The sequence below is a fragment of the Gopherus flavomarginatus genome, chromosome 9, assembly GCF_025201925.1.
Source record: "Gopherus flavomarginatus isolate rGopFla2 chromosome 9, rGopFla2.mat.asm, whole genome shotgun sequence".
NCBI lineage: Eukaryota > Metazoa > Chordata > Testudines > Testudinidae > Gopherus > Gopherus flavomarginatus.
This window is the reverse complement of record NC_066625.1, coordinates 2,271,703-2,288,290: the sequence shown is the minus strand read 5'-3', so window position 1 is coordinate 2,288,290 and position 16,588 is coordinate 2,271,703. Positions and strand designations below refer to the sequence as shown.

At 46.7% G+C, this 16,588-nt stretch overlaps 1 protein-coding gene across 12 annotated transcripts in view; it reads left to right on the top strand.

The window, feature by feature from the left end:
- The window catches only part of TNRC6A (trinucleotide repeat containing adaptor 6A), a 187,042-nt gene that overhangs the window by 42,963 nt on the left and 127,491 nt on the right, over window positions 1-16,588 (top strand). For all 12 annotated transcript variants that reach the window (XM_050968534.1, XM_050968529.1, XM_050968535.1 and 9 more), the window contains exon 2: window positions 7,529-7,602. In XM_050968534.1, coding sequence (XP_050824491.1) covers window positions 7,529-7,602 — 74 coding nt within the window. The remainder of the gene's footprint in view (window positions 1-7,528; window positions 7,603-16,588) is intronic.

Here is a 16,588-nt window from a genome sequence, read left to right as displayed (position 1 = left end):
AAGACTTACATAGTCACTGGGCCAGAGAGAGAGCAGCTCTGACTCTGTAGTTCAGTGCTCCAGTCCCCCTGCTCCAATTGCTCTTTCATCCTTTCACCACAGTGTAACATCATCAGCAGAAGAGATGAGGGGGACCCCCCCCCGATCAGAATATCCCATAGCTCCGTGCTTAGGGCACCTGCCTGAGAGGTGGGAGACCCACATTCAAGTCCTTTCTCACCCTCTGGCAGAGGGGAGAATTGACCATTAACATTCACAATCCTTGCAACCTTTTAGAAGCCCCTTATGAGCACTAGACAATTACTCCTCAACAGACCAGGCTGAGGTAAGTTGTGTTAGCCATACTTTACAGCAGAGGAAACTGAGGCTCAGGAAAGTTTAACAACTTCTCCAAGGCCACAGAGGGAGTCAATTTCAGGGCCAGGCTTCGTCCTGAGGATTCCTGACTCCCAGTCCTGTGCTGAGAGCATGAGACCAGCCTCCCTCTCTAATGTGTTACTGTGACATCACTGGTGCAAAGTATTCAGTCTGGCTGATGAGAAGAAAAGTGAGGAATTGAGTTGTGGAGAGAGACCTCCAACCAATGCTACTTCAATTATAACAAACAATAGGCTCTTAAATATATGGGAACAAGTTCACTGTGGTCCTAAATCTACTGAAATCAAGGGATTTATGCCAGCAGAGAATTTGCCAGCTGAGAACATAGGAATTGCTGTGCTGGATCAGAACCATGGCCCGCTTAGCCAGTATCCTGCCTCTGAGAATGGCTGGTATCACTTACAAAAATTGCTGCAGGAGGCATCCTTGATCTAGCCAGCTCATAGGGAAAGTTTCTTCCTAACTACAGTCACTTAGAGGTTGGTTCATGCCCTAAATGTGTTCCATGGTCTGACTCTTAATGAGAGGATGAGGAAGGGGGATATGCATGCCCCAGAAGCCAGCTCCTGCCTTGCGCATCCAGGCACCACTGGTCTCCAGGTAGGAGAGACCTGGTCTGTGGTGCTGCAGTGCAACACTCTCCGGCTGCCTGGCTATGTGACGTGGTTTCAGTGTGTAGGTGCCATTTGGCTCAGAACACAAACTAGCCCATTAAAAACATTCTTGGACAAATCATTAGCAAGCTGTTGCCATTTCCTGAAGATTTAAAGTACATAAATATATACTGATGTGATTGAACAGGCAGCAATGTTTTTAGACAGTTTCTAACTGTGGATTTGAAGCTGTTATGGTTTCATTAAACACCTATTAATGTGAATGTGTTTCTAATACCAGTAGGAAAGTAAAACAAAACATATGGGTTGTGACACAAGCTGTCTGAAACAAAGGCATTCACAGCTGCTCGTCCGGGAGCTTCCTGCTTTTCTGTGGCTAGGAGCAAGCTGGTATTGAATATGGGTGGAAACATAATGCCCAACTAAGAATAATTCAAATGGTATTGAATTAATTCAATAAAGGGACAAGATCTGCCTGTCCTGACAGACCCAACATTTAAATTCCTAGTCCAGGGAGCTGCAGTATAACAAGTTAATAGGATGCAGGATTCTAACAATATATATCACATAAGTCTAAGGATATTGCGCAGGCACCTTACAATTACTGTAGCACATGTGGAATATAGACTGCAGCTCTGGTCGCCCCACTTGAGATAGATAAGTTAAACTGAAGAATCCAGCACCGGGCAGCTGAGATGCTCAGTGGAATGGAGGGGCTTACAAATGAGGTGAGAGACAAAACTGGGGTCATTTAGCTTTGAGCAAAGATAATTAAGAAGTAACATGAGTGAAGTTTTTAAACCAGCTAGCTGATTGTGTGGTCTAGTGGAGGCTGTTGGACAGACCAGAAATTGGGATTATAGGTTTATGTTAAGAAGGAATATATGTCTCAGTAGTAAAAATTCCAAGTGGCACTTTACAGTGTGTGATGAATAGGGAACAGACTTACAGGGAAGGTGGTGGAGTCCAATAGTATTAATGTGTTTAAGCAAAGGGACAAATGTGTAGAATATAACACACTCAGTGAGTTTTGTGCATGGGAGGAACCAGCTGCCCTTTCGTGGAGTTGGGAGGGAAGTTAATGCTGGTCTTGTATACAAGAGAAGGTAAACAGGAAAGTCCAGCTGACCATCTCTAGGATTCATAATTGTGCACCTCTGCCATGTTCTTTCTTCTTCATCAACTCTGTAAAGGACGCTCCTTATCTTTTTAATCTCTTCTGTGGGAACCTTCGTAGGTCTCTAATTAGTTTGGTTGCTCTTCTCTGGGCCTATTCTATTTTCACTGTCTCCTTTTGGAAAGGGACACAGTGCGTCTGCACATGGAATGAATGCCATTCTAATATGTGAAGTATTAGTCCCTACCCTTTACTGAACACAGCCATTGACCACCACTGTGCTTTGAGTGGAGGTCTTCATTGTGCTGCCCACGGCAGCACCTGGACCTTTCTCCTAGGTGTTTAGTCTCTTTAGAACAATCTGTGTGTAGGAGTAGCTCACTGTTCCTCCCATTTGCACTTGTCAGGCTGAGTTCCATTTTTCAGCGCGTTACCCTGTTTACCTGGTATTTTTTGGGTCCTTCTGAAGTTCTTTTCACTCCTCTCTAGACCTGAATAATCTGAATAATCTTGTGTTAGCTACAGATTCTGATTCCACATGGGTCAATCTTCTACTCAATCATTGGGAAACATACGAAATATCACTGGCCCCAAGGTGGATTCTTAGGATACCCAGCTATTAACTTCCTTCTGTGGTGAGCATGGACTGCTCATTCCCACTCTTTGTTCTCCATCTCTTAGCCAGTCACTATTCACTTGCCTCTGCCAGTGATTCCCCCACCCCACATGTTGCCCATTAGCGTGCTTCCTGTGGAATTAGGAGGCCTTACCGTACAGTATGTGTGTTCCACCGATGGTTGGCTGTACGTTCCGTTTGCATTTGTTTAGTGTCTGGGCCTCTTACTGTTCTGGAAGTGCCTGTAGTGATTTATTAACAGCAGCCACAGGAATGCAATATGTATGCTATGTCTGACTCCCTCGCTCTGACCACACTTCCCTTTGGAGCGAAGTGCCCCTCATAGATGCAAGGCCTTCAGATGGGCCTGGTCTTTGTGATGCAGGGATCGGTGCTAAGGTAGAGCTCTGACCGTTGGGCAATAAATCTCAGATGCACATCGCAGCATACTGTAACCCTTCCACAGGAACCCTTTCAAAAGCCTTCAGGGCTGCTACGCCTGTATAATGATATTACCATATGCCTTCATTCACCAAGCCATAATTTATTCTTATTCATAATTATCAATAATGTATCCCCATCCAGGCCTATTAAAATACTGAAACTTCACAGAGGAAAGCACAAGAATGCGCAGGATAAAATTGGAATATTTCAGCCCCTTCCATGGGATATTGGGAATGATGAATGTTACACTACTGCTGTCCATCTTGCTTTTGTTTAATTATCATTTTTGTATTGTTCTTGTCTCTGGAGACTCGATCTGGCAGGACTGGCTTGATGGATTATGTATGAAATCCAGGTCAACACATCCAAGTATTACTGCCTTGTAATTTGCTGCGCCACAGAGGCCGATATAGATGCCTTGTGTTATTAATTATGCCAATATATTTTCATGAGTAATGTGATTAATTAGGCTGTATATATTATGACTCCACCAGACCTGTTCTGTTAGTGTGTTTGTTCTTGGATGGAACTGATTGACTTAGAGTGAGAATCAGAAACTGCAACATAGATTGTCACATTTGTTTTCCTCTAGACTGTTTGTTTGTGGAAAAAATAATATTCCATAAAATGCATTTTTATGCAAGGACAATATAAGATATTGCGGGGTGGTGAGGGACATAATCTGAATAGCAATTCATAGCCAGGAGTACATTCAGTCCAGGGAACAGGCAACTGACCTGACAGATGTTTTAAAAACGCCCTCCCTCGCCTTTGTTACTGATTGTGATGCTAAGAGCATCCCAGTGCCAGAGGGCAAGGGGCTGACTAGTATTGGATAGTGAGTTTCAGCTGGCCTGAGCAGTTCAGCGTGCCTCAACTTGCTATGGTTACAATCTATATCTAAAAGGTACCATGTAATATGTCACTGGAAAACTAATAACTCCCTGATCATTAATAATCTTGCGTAACATATGTGTGGGATTTACATGACAAGTTGTGGATATAACTGGAATGATAACGAACATGTGTTTAAACCAGGTAAGTCGGAGTGTTGGTAAACAAGGAATATATATATACCCTTCTCTGCCAGCTTGGTCATCAGGTTGAGACAATGAAATTCTGTTTACATATTAGGTAAACAAAGCTATTAAGCTAACAAGTGGGACAGGAGACAACATGGTGCCTATACCTAGCAGGAGAGAAGCTTGGACTGGGTTTTACTTTTCAAAGAATGCATTTCAAAGATTTGCCGGTCTATAGAGACTGGGGTCTGACCCTTAAGTGATAAGCAATTGAATCAACTGATTCTATACAATATTACTGTATTACAAAAGTTTATCAAGTGATGAGCTTTAGGAATGCCCATGACACACTGGTGATTAATATCATGTGATTTGTATGTATTAACACTACATAAGGAATTATGGATACTTATTATTAGGCTTTACGGTTTGTGACCAAACAAAAGGAGAAACAAGCTTTCCCCCAGACAGGAGGGAAGGCAGCTATCGACCTGTCTCCAGAAACTAAGCAAGGTGTGACCAGAAAGGATGGAAGCCCTTTTTACATAGAAGTCAAGAGGGAGCTGGGAAGCCCAGAGGAAGAGAACAGCATGAGGTCATCCTGCCTCTTGAAACGAGGTCATTGAACTTTGGAAGAGATAAGCAAGGTCAAGGGCAGAAGCCATCTTTGGCCTCCATCACTAGACAGACACGGGGGCCAGAGCACTTGCAAGCTGAGAAATCTGGGTCCTTCAGCTAAGGGGGTGGAAATCTCGGGGAACTGAATCAACATGAGAAACCCACTTGGGCAAAGCTCTTTTACCTGGGCAGGCAATGTTAGCCAGCAGCTTGTACTTCTGTGGAAGGTCCTGACTGAGGGAAAGTTACCCTTGGCTGGAAAAAGGAAAATTGGTGAGAGAAATCATCGTGAACAAAGCCTGTAACCTGGTTAGGTTAAGTTTTAGACTATTAGATGCATGTTTTCACTTTGTATTTGCTTGTAACCCTTTCTAACTGTATTTCTTTTACTTGGCATCTCTTAACCTAGGTCCTGCTGCTAATCGATTTGTTTTATTGTTTTACTGTAACCCAGCTCAGTGCAGTGTTTGCAGGGCAGGGTGTATTTACCACAGTTAATTAGCGGTGAGGTGCCTTTAAAGTGACACAAGCACAACAAACCTTACTTCTCAGAATTGTCCAGGAGAGGGCTGGACGCTCCAGGGTACATGATTTTGGGACACGTGTTGGGGTCATCTAGTGGGATCCTAGGGGAGCCTGGGCCTGCCCACTCCACTGGGCTCTGACCCAGCACCCCAGGAGGGTCAGCAGCATTGACCCCTGGGCAGGGTTGTGGACCCTCTGTGTTACCTTCCCAGGGGCACTTCCTACCACACCTCTCTCCACTTCCAGTCCCAGGTAAGGAGAAAGGAAAATATAAAAGGGAAACCAAATTGTCCACCCCAACCAGGCTCAGCATGCAGTCCTTGGCATGTCAGGGAGGGTCTCTTTTGAGCTGGGTTGCTCCCATTTTTACCCAGTCTCCAGCTGGAGCAGGCTCTGCGGGGTTGAAGGGCAGGGCTAGCTGGGCCCAGTATAGTCTCTTAATCTCTTCTGTTCCATTCTGGGGTTGAACCATGGCTAGTGGAAGCTAGAGTGCTGTGTGGGCCTGTAGACTTGCTGCTGGGATCAGAGCTGCTGAACCAGGGCTGTCTTGCACACGGGGTGGTTTCCTGCATGCTTGTAGACTGGCTGTGACCATTGCAGGCTGGGAGCTATAGCAGCAAAGCATTGCAAGACACCTAGGGTTACAGGGAAGGTGGTGACACAACCCCTCACTGGTCTGGATTGCAGCCCCAGAGGACCGTGACACTGATGTAATCTTACGTTTGTTCAGAATTTTAAGGTATGATGTGACATCACATTAGCTAGCTCCGGCTAACACCTTCTAGTCAAGGCACATGCTAACATTAGGGTGACCAGATGTCCCAATTTTATAGGGACAATCCCAATTTTGGGGTCTTTTTCTTATATAGCTCCTATTACCACCCTTCCCCCCCCAACCCTCTGTCCCGATTTTTCACGTTTGCTGTCTGGTCAGCCTAGCTAACATGATCAAAGTAAAGCCTGTTAGGAAGGCACAGCTTTAACTCGATTAGTTTAGCACATGCTGAAGAGCGTGTGTTAGATGGAGCTAGCCAATGTGCTCTATCCTCAGACCATAAAACCCTCCTCTACACGAAGCCATAGATAATAAAACCTGAGCCACCTGGAGCCCCATCTGAAGCCAATGGGACTGCAGAGTTCCGCCCTGACAGATCCAGTTGCAGGATCTAGATCATACTGTTTACCATTTGTACCCTTTATTTATTTTGAATTTGAAGTTAGACTGGTCAGTTTGCTTGCTGTGTCTCATGCACAGTTCAATACTTTTGGGTTTTGGATTCCAGCGTTGCAGGGATGAATGTAATTTAAAAGAAAACATAAAAAACCCTCACCCTGCTTTCACTGAGTTTATTCAAAAATATTTAAGGAGCCTTTTCTGTTTGTATTGGGTTTGTAAATCACATTTATTCCCCTTTGAAAAGCCAAAATATCGGGTCTAAATCTAGTTGACAGTGTGGTCCATTGGAAGACTGGCTTATGCCCCCCTGAGCATACTGCAGCTCGCAGAGGGGTTTGCACTTCACAAAGAGGCTTGATAAGGTGTTGTCAATTTGCATACTTGGAGGAGAGGATGGAGCACTTGCAGTTCAGTGCACAGTGGGAACAATCACATGTGGACAGATTTCAACAAAGGGTCTTTCAGGTGAAACAGCAGTTTGCTTGGCCTCTTACCCTCTGTGTTAGCTTTGAGCCTGTGGACTAGAATCTCCCTCCCAGTTCTTGCAGGACCTTATGATGCAATCATGACATTGTGTGATGTCCCAAACAGTGCTCTGACCTCCCCATAGGACCCAGCAGCTGGGCTCCAGCAGGAGGAAAGCCCCCATTAAACCTAAATCTCAGCAGTGGTCAGGAAGTGGTCATGTGCGCCCCCCACCACTCAAAAAAAAAAAAGTGAAAAAATCACTGGCCAGTCCCTGTTTTCATCTAATATGTTTGGCAGTTCTCCCTGTTGTGAAAGACCCTCCTTAAGGTCTCTTGGTTTTCCACTGAGCTGCACCTTGTGCAGTCCTTTACACTGGTACAAAATTTGTGCAAACGTGCCACCAACCCAGAACAGCAATGCATTGCACTTAAAGCACGGGTGCAGAATGGTGGAGAACCAGGGCCCGTGTTTTCTGCATCGAGATCTTTGTGCTCAGGATACTAAATCACCACAGAGCTGAGGACTGTTGTATCTTTTGTTTCCATAAAGGTCAAAGAAGAGTCATCCTCTTTTAAGTGCCAAGAAGAGGCCTTCTACCTTCTGGTGCAAGAAGACATTGAACAGTAAGGCTGCTGCACGGCTTTTCTTTCCCGAGCAGGCCCCAGCATGGACCCTGGTTTCCCCTTGGTCACTTTCCTTTTTGTTATGAATTAGATCACAGGAGCTTTTCTTATGAACTTTGTGTAACTTAGCTCTGATGCCACTGAACACACGGCCTTGTCCTTTTATGGGATAATGTCCCTTCTGCTGAGACTCGGATATTCTTGGGAGGTTTCAGGAGCCCTAACTGCTCTTTGCCCATCTGGCTTTTCTTCTCATTGTAGCTGCTGTGGGACTGTGAGAGGGTGCGGGGGGCCTTCTTCATTTGAATCTCACTGGCCGCTGTGAGCATGGTTGAGGCTCTGTCCTGAAGAACCAGGGCTCATCCCTGGCTAAATTAATGCCCCATTGACCATCCATCCTGCAAATGCCCTGCCTGTTCATTGACACAATCCTCAGACCACCACGCCCACTTAGTAATGAGGGTGGCACTAGGCTTTCTGACTGGCTTTCTTTGATCTCACTAGTCTCATTCAAATGGGACTGCTTCCATGCTTTGATGGTTTGAGGCTCGAGAGCTTGCACCCTGCAGGATTGAACCCATAGCCACAAAGCAAGACGAAAGCTGCCTCTGGATGGCATGTGTCCGTATCTGCATTCAGGCCCACTGGGTTCACTGGTCGAAGCATTTCAGTCCATTGCAGGCTACTTAGGCTTTGCTCCTCGCCCAAGCCCTGGTCTTTGTCAGCTGCTGCAGGCTGCCTCTGAGCAGTGGCTCTTTTCCAGGTTAGATTCACTTACCCCGTTTCAGACGTTATCAGTCTAAGTGGATGTCATTAAATGTTTCTGTGAGTGAGAACCGCTTGGAGGTTGTCTGGCAGTGACTCAGGGTTCCCACCTTCATTGATATTCCTAACTGCCTGGTTGTTTCTTTACACAGAGACCATAAAATATTTTAAATTTAACCTGTGCCCAGCACAAAAGCGCCGAGCAAGATGCTGATAGTTTTTTTGTTTGTGTAGGAATTGCAATGTGCTGCACTCCTGGCCTCCAGTGATTGTAGCAACCTGAACTGGTGGATGGGTGCAGTGCAGTCCCCCAGGGTCCAGACGTGTTTGTTCTCACCTACCTCTGCCTGCTGTGAACAATGATTAAGATTATAAGAATGGCCAGACTGGGTCAGACCAATGGTCCACCCCGCCCAGTATCCTTTCTGACAACAGTGTCCAGTGCCAGGTCACCTAGGAGGCCAGTTGGCAGAGCCAGAAATAGACTGCAGGTCTCATGAGTCTCAGTCCAGTGCTCTGTCCACTAGGAAACCCTGCCACCCGTTAAATATGAGATTTAATTCCTACCAAAATGTTTGTTATTAATAATGACAACTCTGGATATTCTTGATATCTACATAAACTTCCAGCCCCCTTTTGAATTTCTGAAGTTGCTGGCCCCAGTGGCTGTCTGTGGCAATGAGTTCCACAGTTTAATTACACATTATATGAGAGAGTATTTTTTTAATCTCAATCTTTTCATTATCTCTTCCTGTGAAAGTTTTTTTCAGGACCTTGATCATTGTAATTGTTCTTCTTTGCTCTCCCTCTAATTCTGCAGTCTTTAATGAGATGGGGTGACCAGTCCTGCATGCAGTATTCCAGCTGAGGCTGCACCACTGATCTGTGTGAAGGCATTAAATATTCTTTACATTATTAGGTTTCAAAGTAGCAACCGTGTTAGTCTGTATCCACAAAAGGAACAGGAGTACTTGTGGCACCTTAGAGACTAACGAATTTATCTGAGCATAAGCTTTCGTGGGCTACAGCCCACTTCATCGGACGCATAGACATCTCCTCACTATATGTTCCAGTCTGTGCATCCGATGAAGTGAGCTGTAGCCCACGAAAGCTTATGCTCAAATAAATTCGTTAGTCTCTAAGGTGCCACAAGTACTCCTGTTCTTTATATTATTGAACATCCTAGTCCTTCTGCATCTTAACATTGTATTTGCTTCTTTGGCCACACTAAGCAGAGGTCTCCCATTGAACTGTCCATTGTGATGACCAGGTCCCTGTCTTGAGTTGATGCAGTTAATCTAGACCCCAGTAAGGTGCCTGAGTAGTTTAAATTTTTCCCTCCAGTGTGCATTACTTTGTGTTCATCAACCCTGGACTTCATTTCCCATCATGTTGCCCATTCCCCTGGTTTGTTTAGGTCTCTCTCTAATTCCTCACCATCCTCTCTGGTCCTGACTGGCGTAAATAACGCTGCAATGAAAGACCCGCGACTGGCCCAGGTCAGCTATGTCAGGCTCACGGGACCCAGACTATGGGGCTATAAAATTGCAGTGTAAACATTTGGGCCTGGGCTCTGAGGCCCCACAAGGCAGAGGGTCCTAGATCCTAAGTTCCAGCCAGAACCTGAACATCTGCACAGCAATTGTATCGCCCCAGAGCCTGAGCATCAAGAGCCTGAGCCAGCTGATCCAGACCAGCCATGGCTGCACCGTGGGCCTTTCGTTGCAGTGTAGACATACAGTAAGTGTCCTGTGCACATTTGGCTCCCTCACTACTCACCTCCCTTCATAAATATATTAACACAGGGACGTAGTGTGGAATCCTGCTGCCTCCTCTGTTAACCTTTTCCCATGATGCAAACTGACCATTTAATTGTATTCCTTGCTTTCTGTGCCTCAACCAGTTTTCGATCCATGACAATACTTTGCATCTCACTGCTTGATTACTTAGCTTATTTGAATGTAAAACCATTAGGTCAACTGGTTCTCCTTTATCCACTGCTTTTCTGACACATTCAAAGAAGTCTAAGAGATTAGTGAGACACGATTTTCCTTTGCAGAAATCCTGCTGGTTAGACCCTATCACGTTATGATCATCCAGGTGTTTTGCTATTCTGTTTTAATTATCATTTTAACCAACTCACCAGGTACAAATGTAAGGCTCATTGCTCTACAATTCTCCAGATCACCCCTAGAGCCTTTTTAAGCTATACATACAATATTAGCTGCCCTCCAGTCCTCTGGGAGAGTGGATGTTTTCAATGAGAGACTGCAGATGTTTGTTAGCCTCTGAACTACTTCAGCCCTATGCTCCTCCAGACCTCTTGGCTGGACCAGCTGGCTTAGTAACTAATTGCTTTTTAAATTATCAGTTTGCCCAGATCTCTTTTTCTGCCACCTCAGCCTCTGAGTGCCTCTCTGCTTTGTTACCAGAAAGGAGCAGGGGCGATGTAGGAATCTCTCCAACATTCTCTGCTGTGAAGACTGGGGCAAAGAAATCATCTAGCTTCTCAGCCCTGTCCGCATCTTCCCGGACTGCTCCTGGTAACCCCGGGTGATCCAGCAGATTCAACGATTCTTTCCCAGGCTTCTTGTTTCTGACTGAGTTAAAGACTCGCCTGTTCATTTTTACACCTTTAGCTATTTATCTCCGAACTCCATTTTGGCACTACTTTGTAAGGGGCGATGATTCCATTTCCCTGAGGGGAATAAAGGAAGGGGCCTGTTCTTTTTCACCCCTATGTTGCTGCTTGGCAGCCTCCCAGCAGGTTGCCCTTCTAAAGTGTGTGGATGTGATAAGGGGAAGAGGACTATATATGGGTAGCAAAGAGGTGTGAAACGCCATGAGCTGTGCTTAGGCCGACTCCAGAATGTACAGACCCACTAGGGAGAGGACAAGTGACCTCTCTGAAAGGCCCAGTGATGCCTCCACTTCTCAGCCGGCTTGAGGAGTCTTGGGAACAGAATCACCAGGAGATTACGCTGTGTTAGGCATCTGGAAATATGCCTTCCCCTGCAAGTGGGGCTGGGTTCACAGGCAGCAACCTAGGCTTGTGCAGTGGGACAGAGGTTCGGTTTAAGAAAATGCAGTTATCACACACCTGGAGAAATCTATTGAATTAGGAAATAAAAGACTTCTGGGTAGCAGCCAAGCAGGGACGCCTAGGAGTGCATCTTTTAAGACCTGAATGGTGCAGGAAAGAGAAGGAATCTTCAGTGTTGCCTGTGTTAAAAGGGAAATCTTTGGGCGGAAGGGATGAATTATTATTTCCAAAAGCTAGAGGGGAGCTCCCAGGTGGATTCAAGTGAAAGACCCAGACTCGAGCTACAGGGTCTGAATGGAGGAGTGGGTAGATTGCAGCATGGTTTAAGATAAAGGAGGGTGCAGGAAGTACAGTAGAGGAATAAAGACAGAGCGGATCAGAAGCTGTTGTGTGTCTGTGTGGGGCCTTGGTTTGATTTGGTGGGAGTGCAGTTTGTTACATGGTGTGAGAGGTGGGATCTGCCCATGGCCACAGCTGGCATCCAGCATGTTGATGGGTGTAGCCTGTGATGGCTTTCTGTTGTGTCTCTCTGATGAGGCTCTCTGTCTATGATTGACCAGGCACCCTCTGTAGCTGTTCATGCTGCCGTATGTACTGGGACAGAAGAGATGCACTGCTCACAAGGCCTGCACGGTATCAGCAGGATGGACTGGGGGGAGCCTGCCCGGGATGTGGCTGTGCTGCAGAGACATAAAGGCCTGTGGAGGTGTTGCCAATATCCTTTTGTCACCTGGCACCGGTGCTGAAATGCTCTGTGGTGTATCCCTTAGGTAGGACTGTTCCCTGTCACCATGGTGCATGGTGAAGGGAGTCAGGGATGGGGAGGGGCCCACCGGGCCCCATGTTCTAGCTACAGTCAACTATTTAGGCCAAAACATGACAAATAACGCATTTGTCGGGCAGTGGAGCTGTGTTGGCCATAACTTGGATGTGGTGACAGCAGGCTGAGAAACAGTCACCCTGGTGCATTACTGGCAAGTCCTCGCTTCAGGGCCTGCTGCCTATTTATTTATTTGTCCTAGAGCTGTTTGGAGTGAGAGTCCTACTCCTAACAAACTAACTGTAAACACAGGTGCTCATTACTAATACAGCCCTGAGCTTTCAATTCCCAGGGCCGGCAGAGAACGGGAGCAGCCCTGTGAATTGGCCAAGCACTGGAGATGCAAGTCACATACAACAGCTACACTGGAGAGAAACAGACAGCAGCTTGAAGCTGCCAGACACCATCCTGACGAGACCCAGTTGCTTGGAGCGCGTCACTAGTCCCTCCTCGGGAACGGCCCAGAAATGAACCAGCAAAGCGGTTAGTTCAGCTCCTCTCCCACAGGAAGGTGGACCCTCGGGGAGCTGCTGATTGCGAGATTTGTGAGAGCCCCCTTGCCATAGCAGCTGCTTCTTTGGTGAGGCAGGCCCCTGTGGCTGATCGAATAACACCCGCACACCGGGCCGGGGTAGCAGCCACGTGGAGAACAGGCCAGCAGCTCAGCCCACTTTCAAATGTGACCCATTCACCAACAGTGATAACATCACCTGAGAGGAGAGAAATTCCTTTCATTTTAACCAGCAAGGCGGCCTGAGATCTCTCTCCTTACTCCAAGTCCTGGCAGGCAGCTGTGACCCAAAGTCATCCCTGCCCTAGGCTGATACCATCACCATTGAAATCAGGGGTGAGCTGCTGCTGAATTTCTAGCTAGGCTCCTGACCAGCCTGCAGGCCCAACTTTCCTTAGCATGACCTGCCTGTACTGCATTGTCTCCAGCTGCTCCTAGTGCCTGGGTGTAGCTGAGCAGACACCAAGCATGCTACAGGCTAGGACTTGCTTAATTTCCTGGGGGCAGGGAGCAGAGTAGCATCTGTGTTATTCATGAGATCTGTTTGGTAATCCACTGCTGGACCCCCTCTGCTCTCCTGCTGGGCTTCGCAGCTCATCTCTCTCACTGTGCTGAGATTCAGTCGTGAGCTGGAGTGAAACTGCCTCTCTTCTCAGTTTAGCTCTTGGGAAGGAAAAAGACCTCAAACCAGCCCACAGCTGAAAACGCCTTATAGAAGCTGCGGTCACAGTCAAAATTAAATCAGAAAATGAACTATTACTCGAAGTGGCTTGGAGTTGCTCAAGATTTATATGCTTTGGGCAGCTCGAACTCTATTTGCTGGGATGAAGGATACCTAGGGAAAGCTCGGCTGCTAGCGCACCGTGACCGTTTGCAATTTCACACCACTTTAAACTTGCTCTCATTGAGATTGTGAAGATGAAAAATGTCTTTATTATAGGAAGTCACAGGTCCCTGATTGGTTGCTAAATGTGTTTTAATGTGTGGTGTGACTGCTAAGAATTGGGAAGGAGTGCGGGAAGGGGGCGCCGGGCTGGTAATTTGAGCTCACACAAGATTCCTGCAAGCCAGAGGAGCTCAAAACAAAGGAATTATTTTCAGTCTCCCGGCTGCTTTCCCCACACTGAGCTGGCCAGTGCCATTTATTGCGGGCCAGTGATGTGGCTTTTCACCTCTCCTTCCCTCCGTAGCTCAGTCACTGTGGGACGGGTTGTTTATTCTTGTTCTTTGGTATGCTCTCCATCTTCCACCCTCTGTTGTTCCCTGGATTAATCCCTTTCTGTTAGTTTAATTGTGTCTAGGGTTCAATATGTAGATATAAAACATAGGAATGCCAAACCGATCCCCTGCAAGTGTATTCCTGCAGATTGCAGGCAAGAGATTCAGACACTTTAGGGCTGAATCCCATCACAACCGTACCGGGAGTTGTTACGCTCTGTCGTTTTTGTTGTGAGTTGCTCCTTTTTCCATCCCATAAATCTGTGGCTGCTGTTTCGTCAGGTCTCCTTTGATCCTCTCACACTTTGATCATGCTGCCCTTCTCACAACCACAGACTTGTAACCAGTTCTTCCCTTAGTAACAAACGTAACAAAACATGTCATCCTTTGTATTATGAATAATTATGTTCTAGATTAGATAGTGAAAGCCACAAATGCTCTCAAAGCGTTTCAGCAGAATGATTTCAGATGGTATCTCAGGATCACTTTACTCATCACTGAAATGCAGCCACCTCTGAGGTGAAACGCAGCAACTGCTCAACAGCTTCCAGCAAGACTGCACAATGGTTTAAGGAAGGCGCTAAAGAGGCGCACTGCATCTGAATTTAAGTAGGTTAGCCTGGGCACCTTTGCTATGGATTTTTAATTACCGCAGACAGTCAAGAAAGTCATTCCTCAGTGTTATGTCTCCTCCAGAAGAGAATCCGCCTAAGATTCCATCAGAGTGGCTCTCCACGGGAGGGGAGCATGCTCAGCCAGAGGCAAAATGGCTGGATTTAATACCTACTTTAGGATCACTTGCCTCTGCCAACTTTGTCTCTTGTTTACATGTCCACGTATGCTGCCTGCCATCTCCTGCACCACGTGTGCAGCCTTGGGCAACTGCAGAGCACAAGCTGCCTGCCCTGGGCTAGTTGTAGCTGAGATTTGCAACCTGTGGCTGGCTGCGCCCTGTGGCCCATGCTGGGGGCCGGGTGCAGCTTGTTGGCCTTGCTGTGTAAGCCTGAGACAATAAAGCTGTGTGTGTTTCTCTTTCAGCAGCAGGGCTTTGGAGTTGGAGAGACTTTTTTGTCTCCCCCAGGAGAAGTGACCCTCATACCGCCACCTACCTGTATGTGCTACTGCATAGTGGTGTCCTTCTCCACGGGAGCATAGGTCAGTGCACACTCTCTACTGGACATCCCGTTAGGAGTGAGCAGGACACTTCATTTCTGCAACTCCATTGACTGCTTCCCAGCCATCTGAAATCGTATTTTGAACGCCCTGGAAAAGGACGTTTCATTGGCAGGGTTGAATTACCTGTTTATCCAGAGCAGGCAGTAGCGTTACAAACATCTCCCTAGTTGTGCTGCAACTCAGGTGCAGTGAGCACCCTGGACGACAAGCCATGTGTGTAGGTGTTAGGAGTGCAGTGCCCATGGCCCATTCTGCTGAGGCCAGTAATAACCAGTCCCCAGAGAGGCTGGCAAGGGCTGGATGAGGTGGCCACTCTACTCTGTTCCCAGTCCCTTTGGCCATGTCACTGCCGTATTAAATGGCCCACTCCTCTTCTGATTATTGAAATACTGAGCTCCATCCCTAGGACATTGGCCATGAGCCCCCGGAGAAGGCTCCTTCTCAGAATAAGCAGTAGCAAATTCAGTAACTGTTACAAGTGACTCCTCCTTTGTGATTTCAGCTCCATCCTGCATAGATAAACGTGGACAGGTCAGGAGGACAGAATTGGTTTGAATGTTGTTCCCTCTTCCCCCATGCTATGGATCGTGTGTTCAGGACCGTCTGTGCTAGCCGGTGTCTGATGGCTTGAGGAAACAAAGTCCTGCCCTGTTTATGTCATGGGAGATAGGAAACCTGTTGCTATGACACTCAGCAAGGAGTTCGGAGGAGTGTGTGGGCTCAGACGCTTTAGCGATGTCCACGGGGAATGCAGCCCTTAAACAAGCAGGAAAGTGTTTGGCTGGAAAAACTGGCCAGGCTCAGGGGTTCCATCGGTGCCCAGTTTTCTTACCTTGTATTGTTAGGCTGTCCAAATGCACAGTGTTCCTGTGCTCTCCTCCTCTCTCAAAGTCTCTTTCAAGGGAAAGCCCATCCTTCGAGCGCTTGCCTTAAGCGAGTGCTGTATAGCCAGCAAGCCAAGAGCTGGGATGGGAGAGGTGCTTGTGCTGCCTGATGCTCTTGTTTTTCCAGCAGCCTTTCATGTATATTCACTCTGTAATGATCAGTTATTCTTGCATTTGTATCTTTTTTCACTCTGGGAATCATGCATGAAACCAGGAGCAAAGTCAAGCACAGACCCTCCTCTCAGCTCATCCGGCAACACAGTTTACAAAAGGCTCTGTTATTATCCCGCATCCATACTCTCCAACCCTGTAATTAGATGCTTAGGCTGATGATTGCCCCATTGTCCGCTGGATGGGTTTAATCACTCTTTTCTCCTACAGTGGCAATTTTTTTCCAATTAATTATTTCAGTCTAAAAAGCAATAGCTGGTTGAGTTTAGAGAGAAATTATAAAGGGTAGGAAAGGATAATGAAGAGTGAGTTAACTGAGGAGAGGAAGAAGCAGGGTGGCTGGATAGCCCAGGTTTGTTTTAGGGCACAGCAAAAAACAACAACAAACAAAACATGGC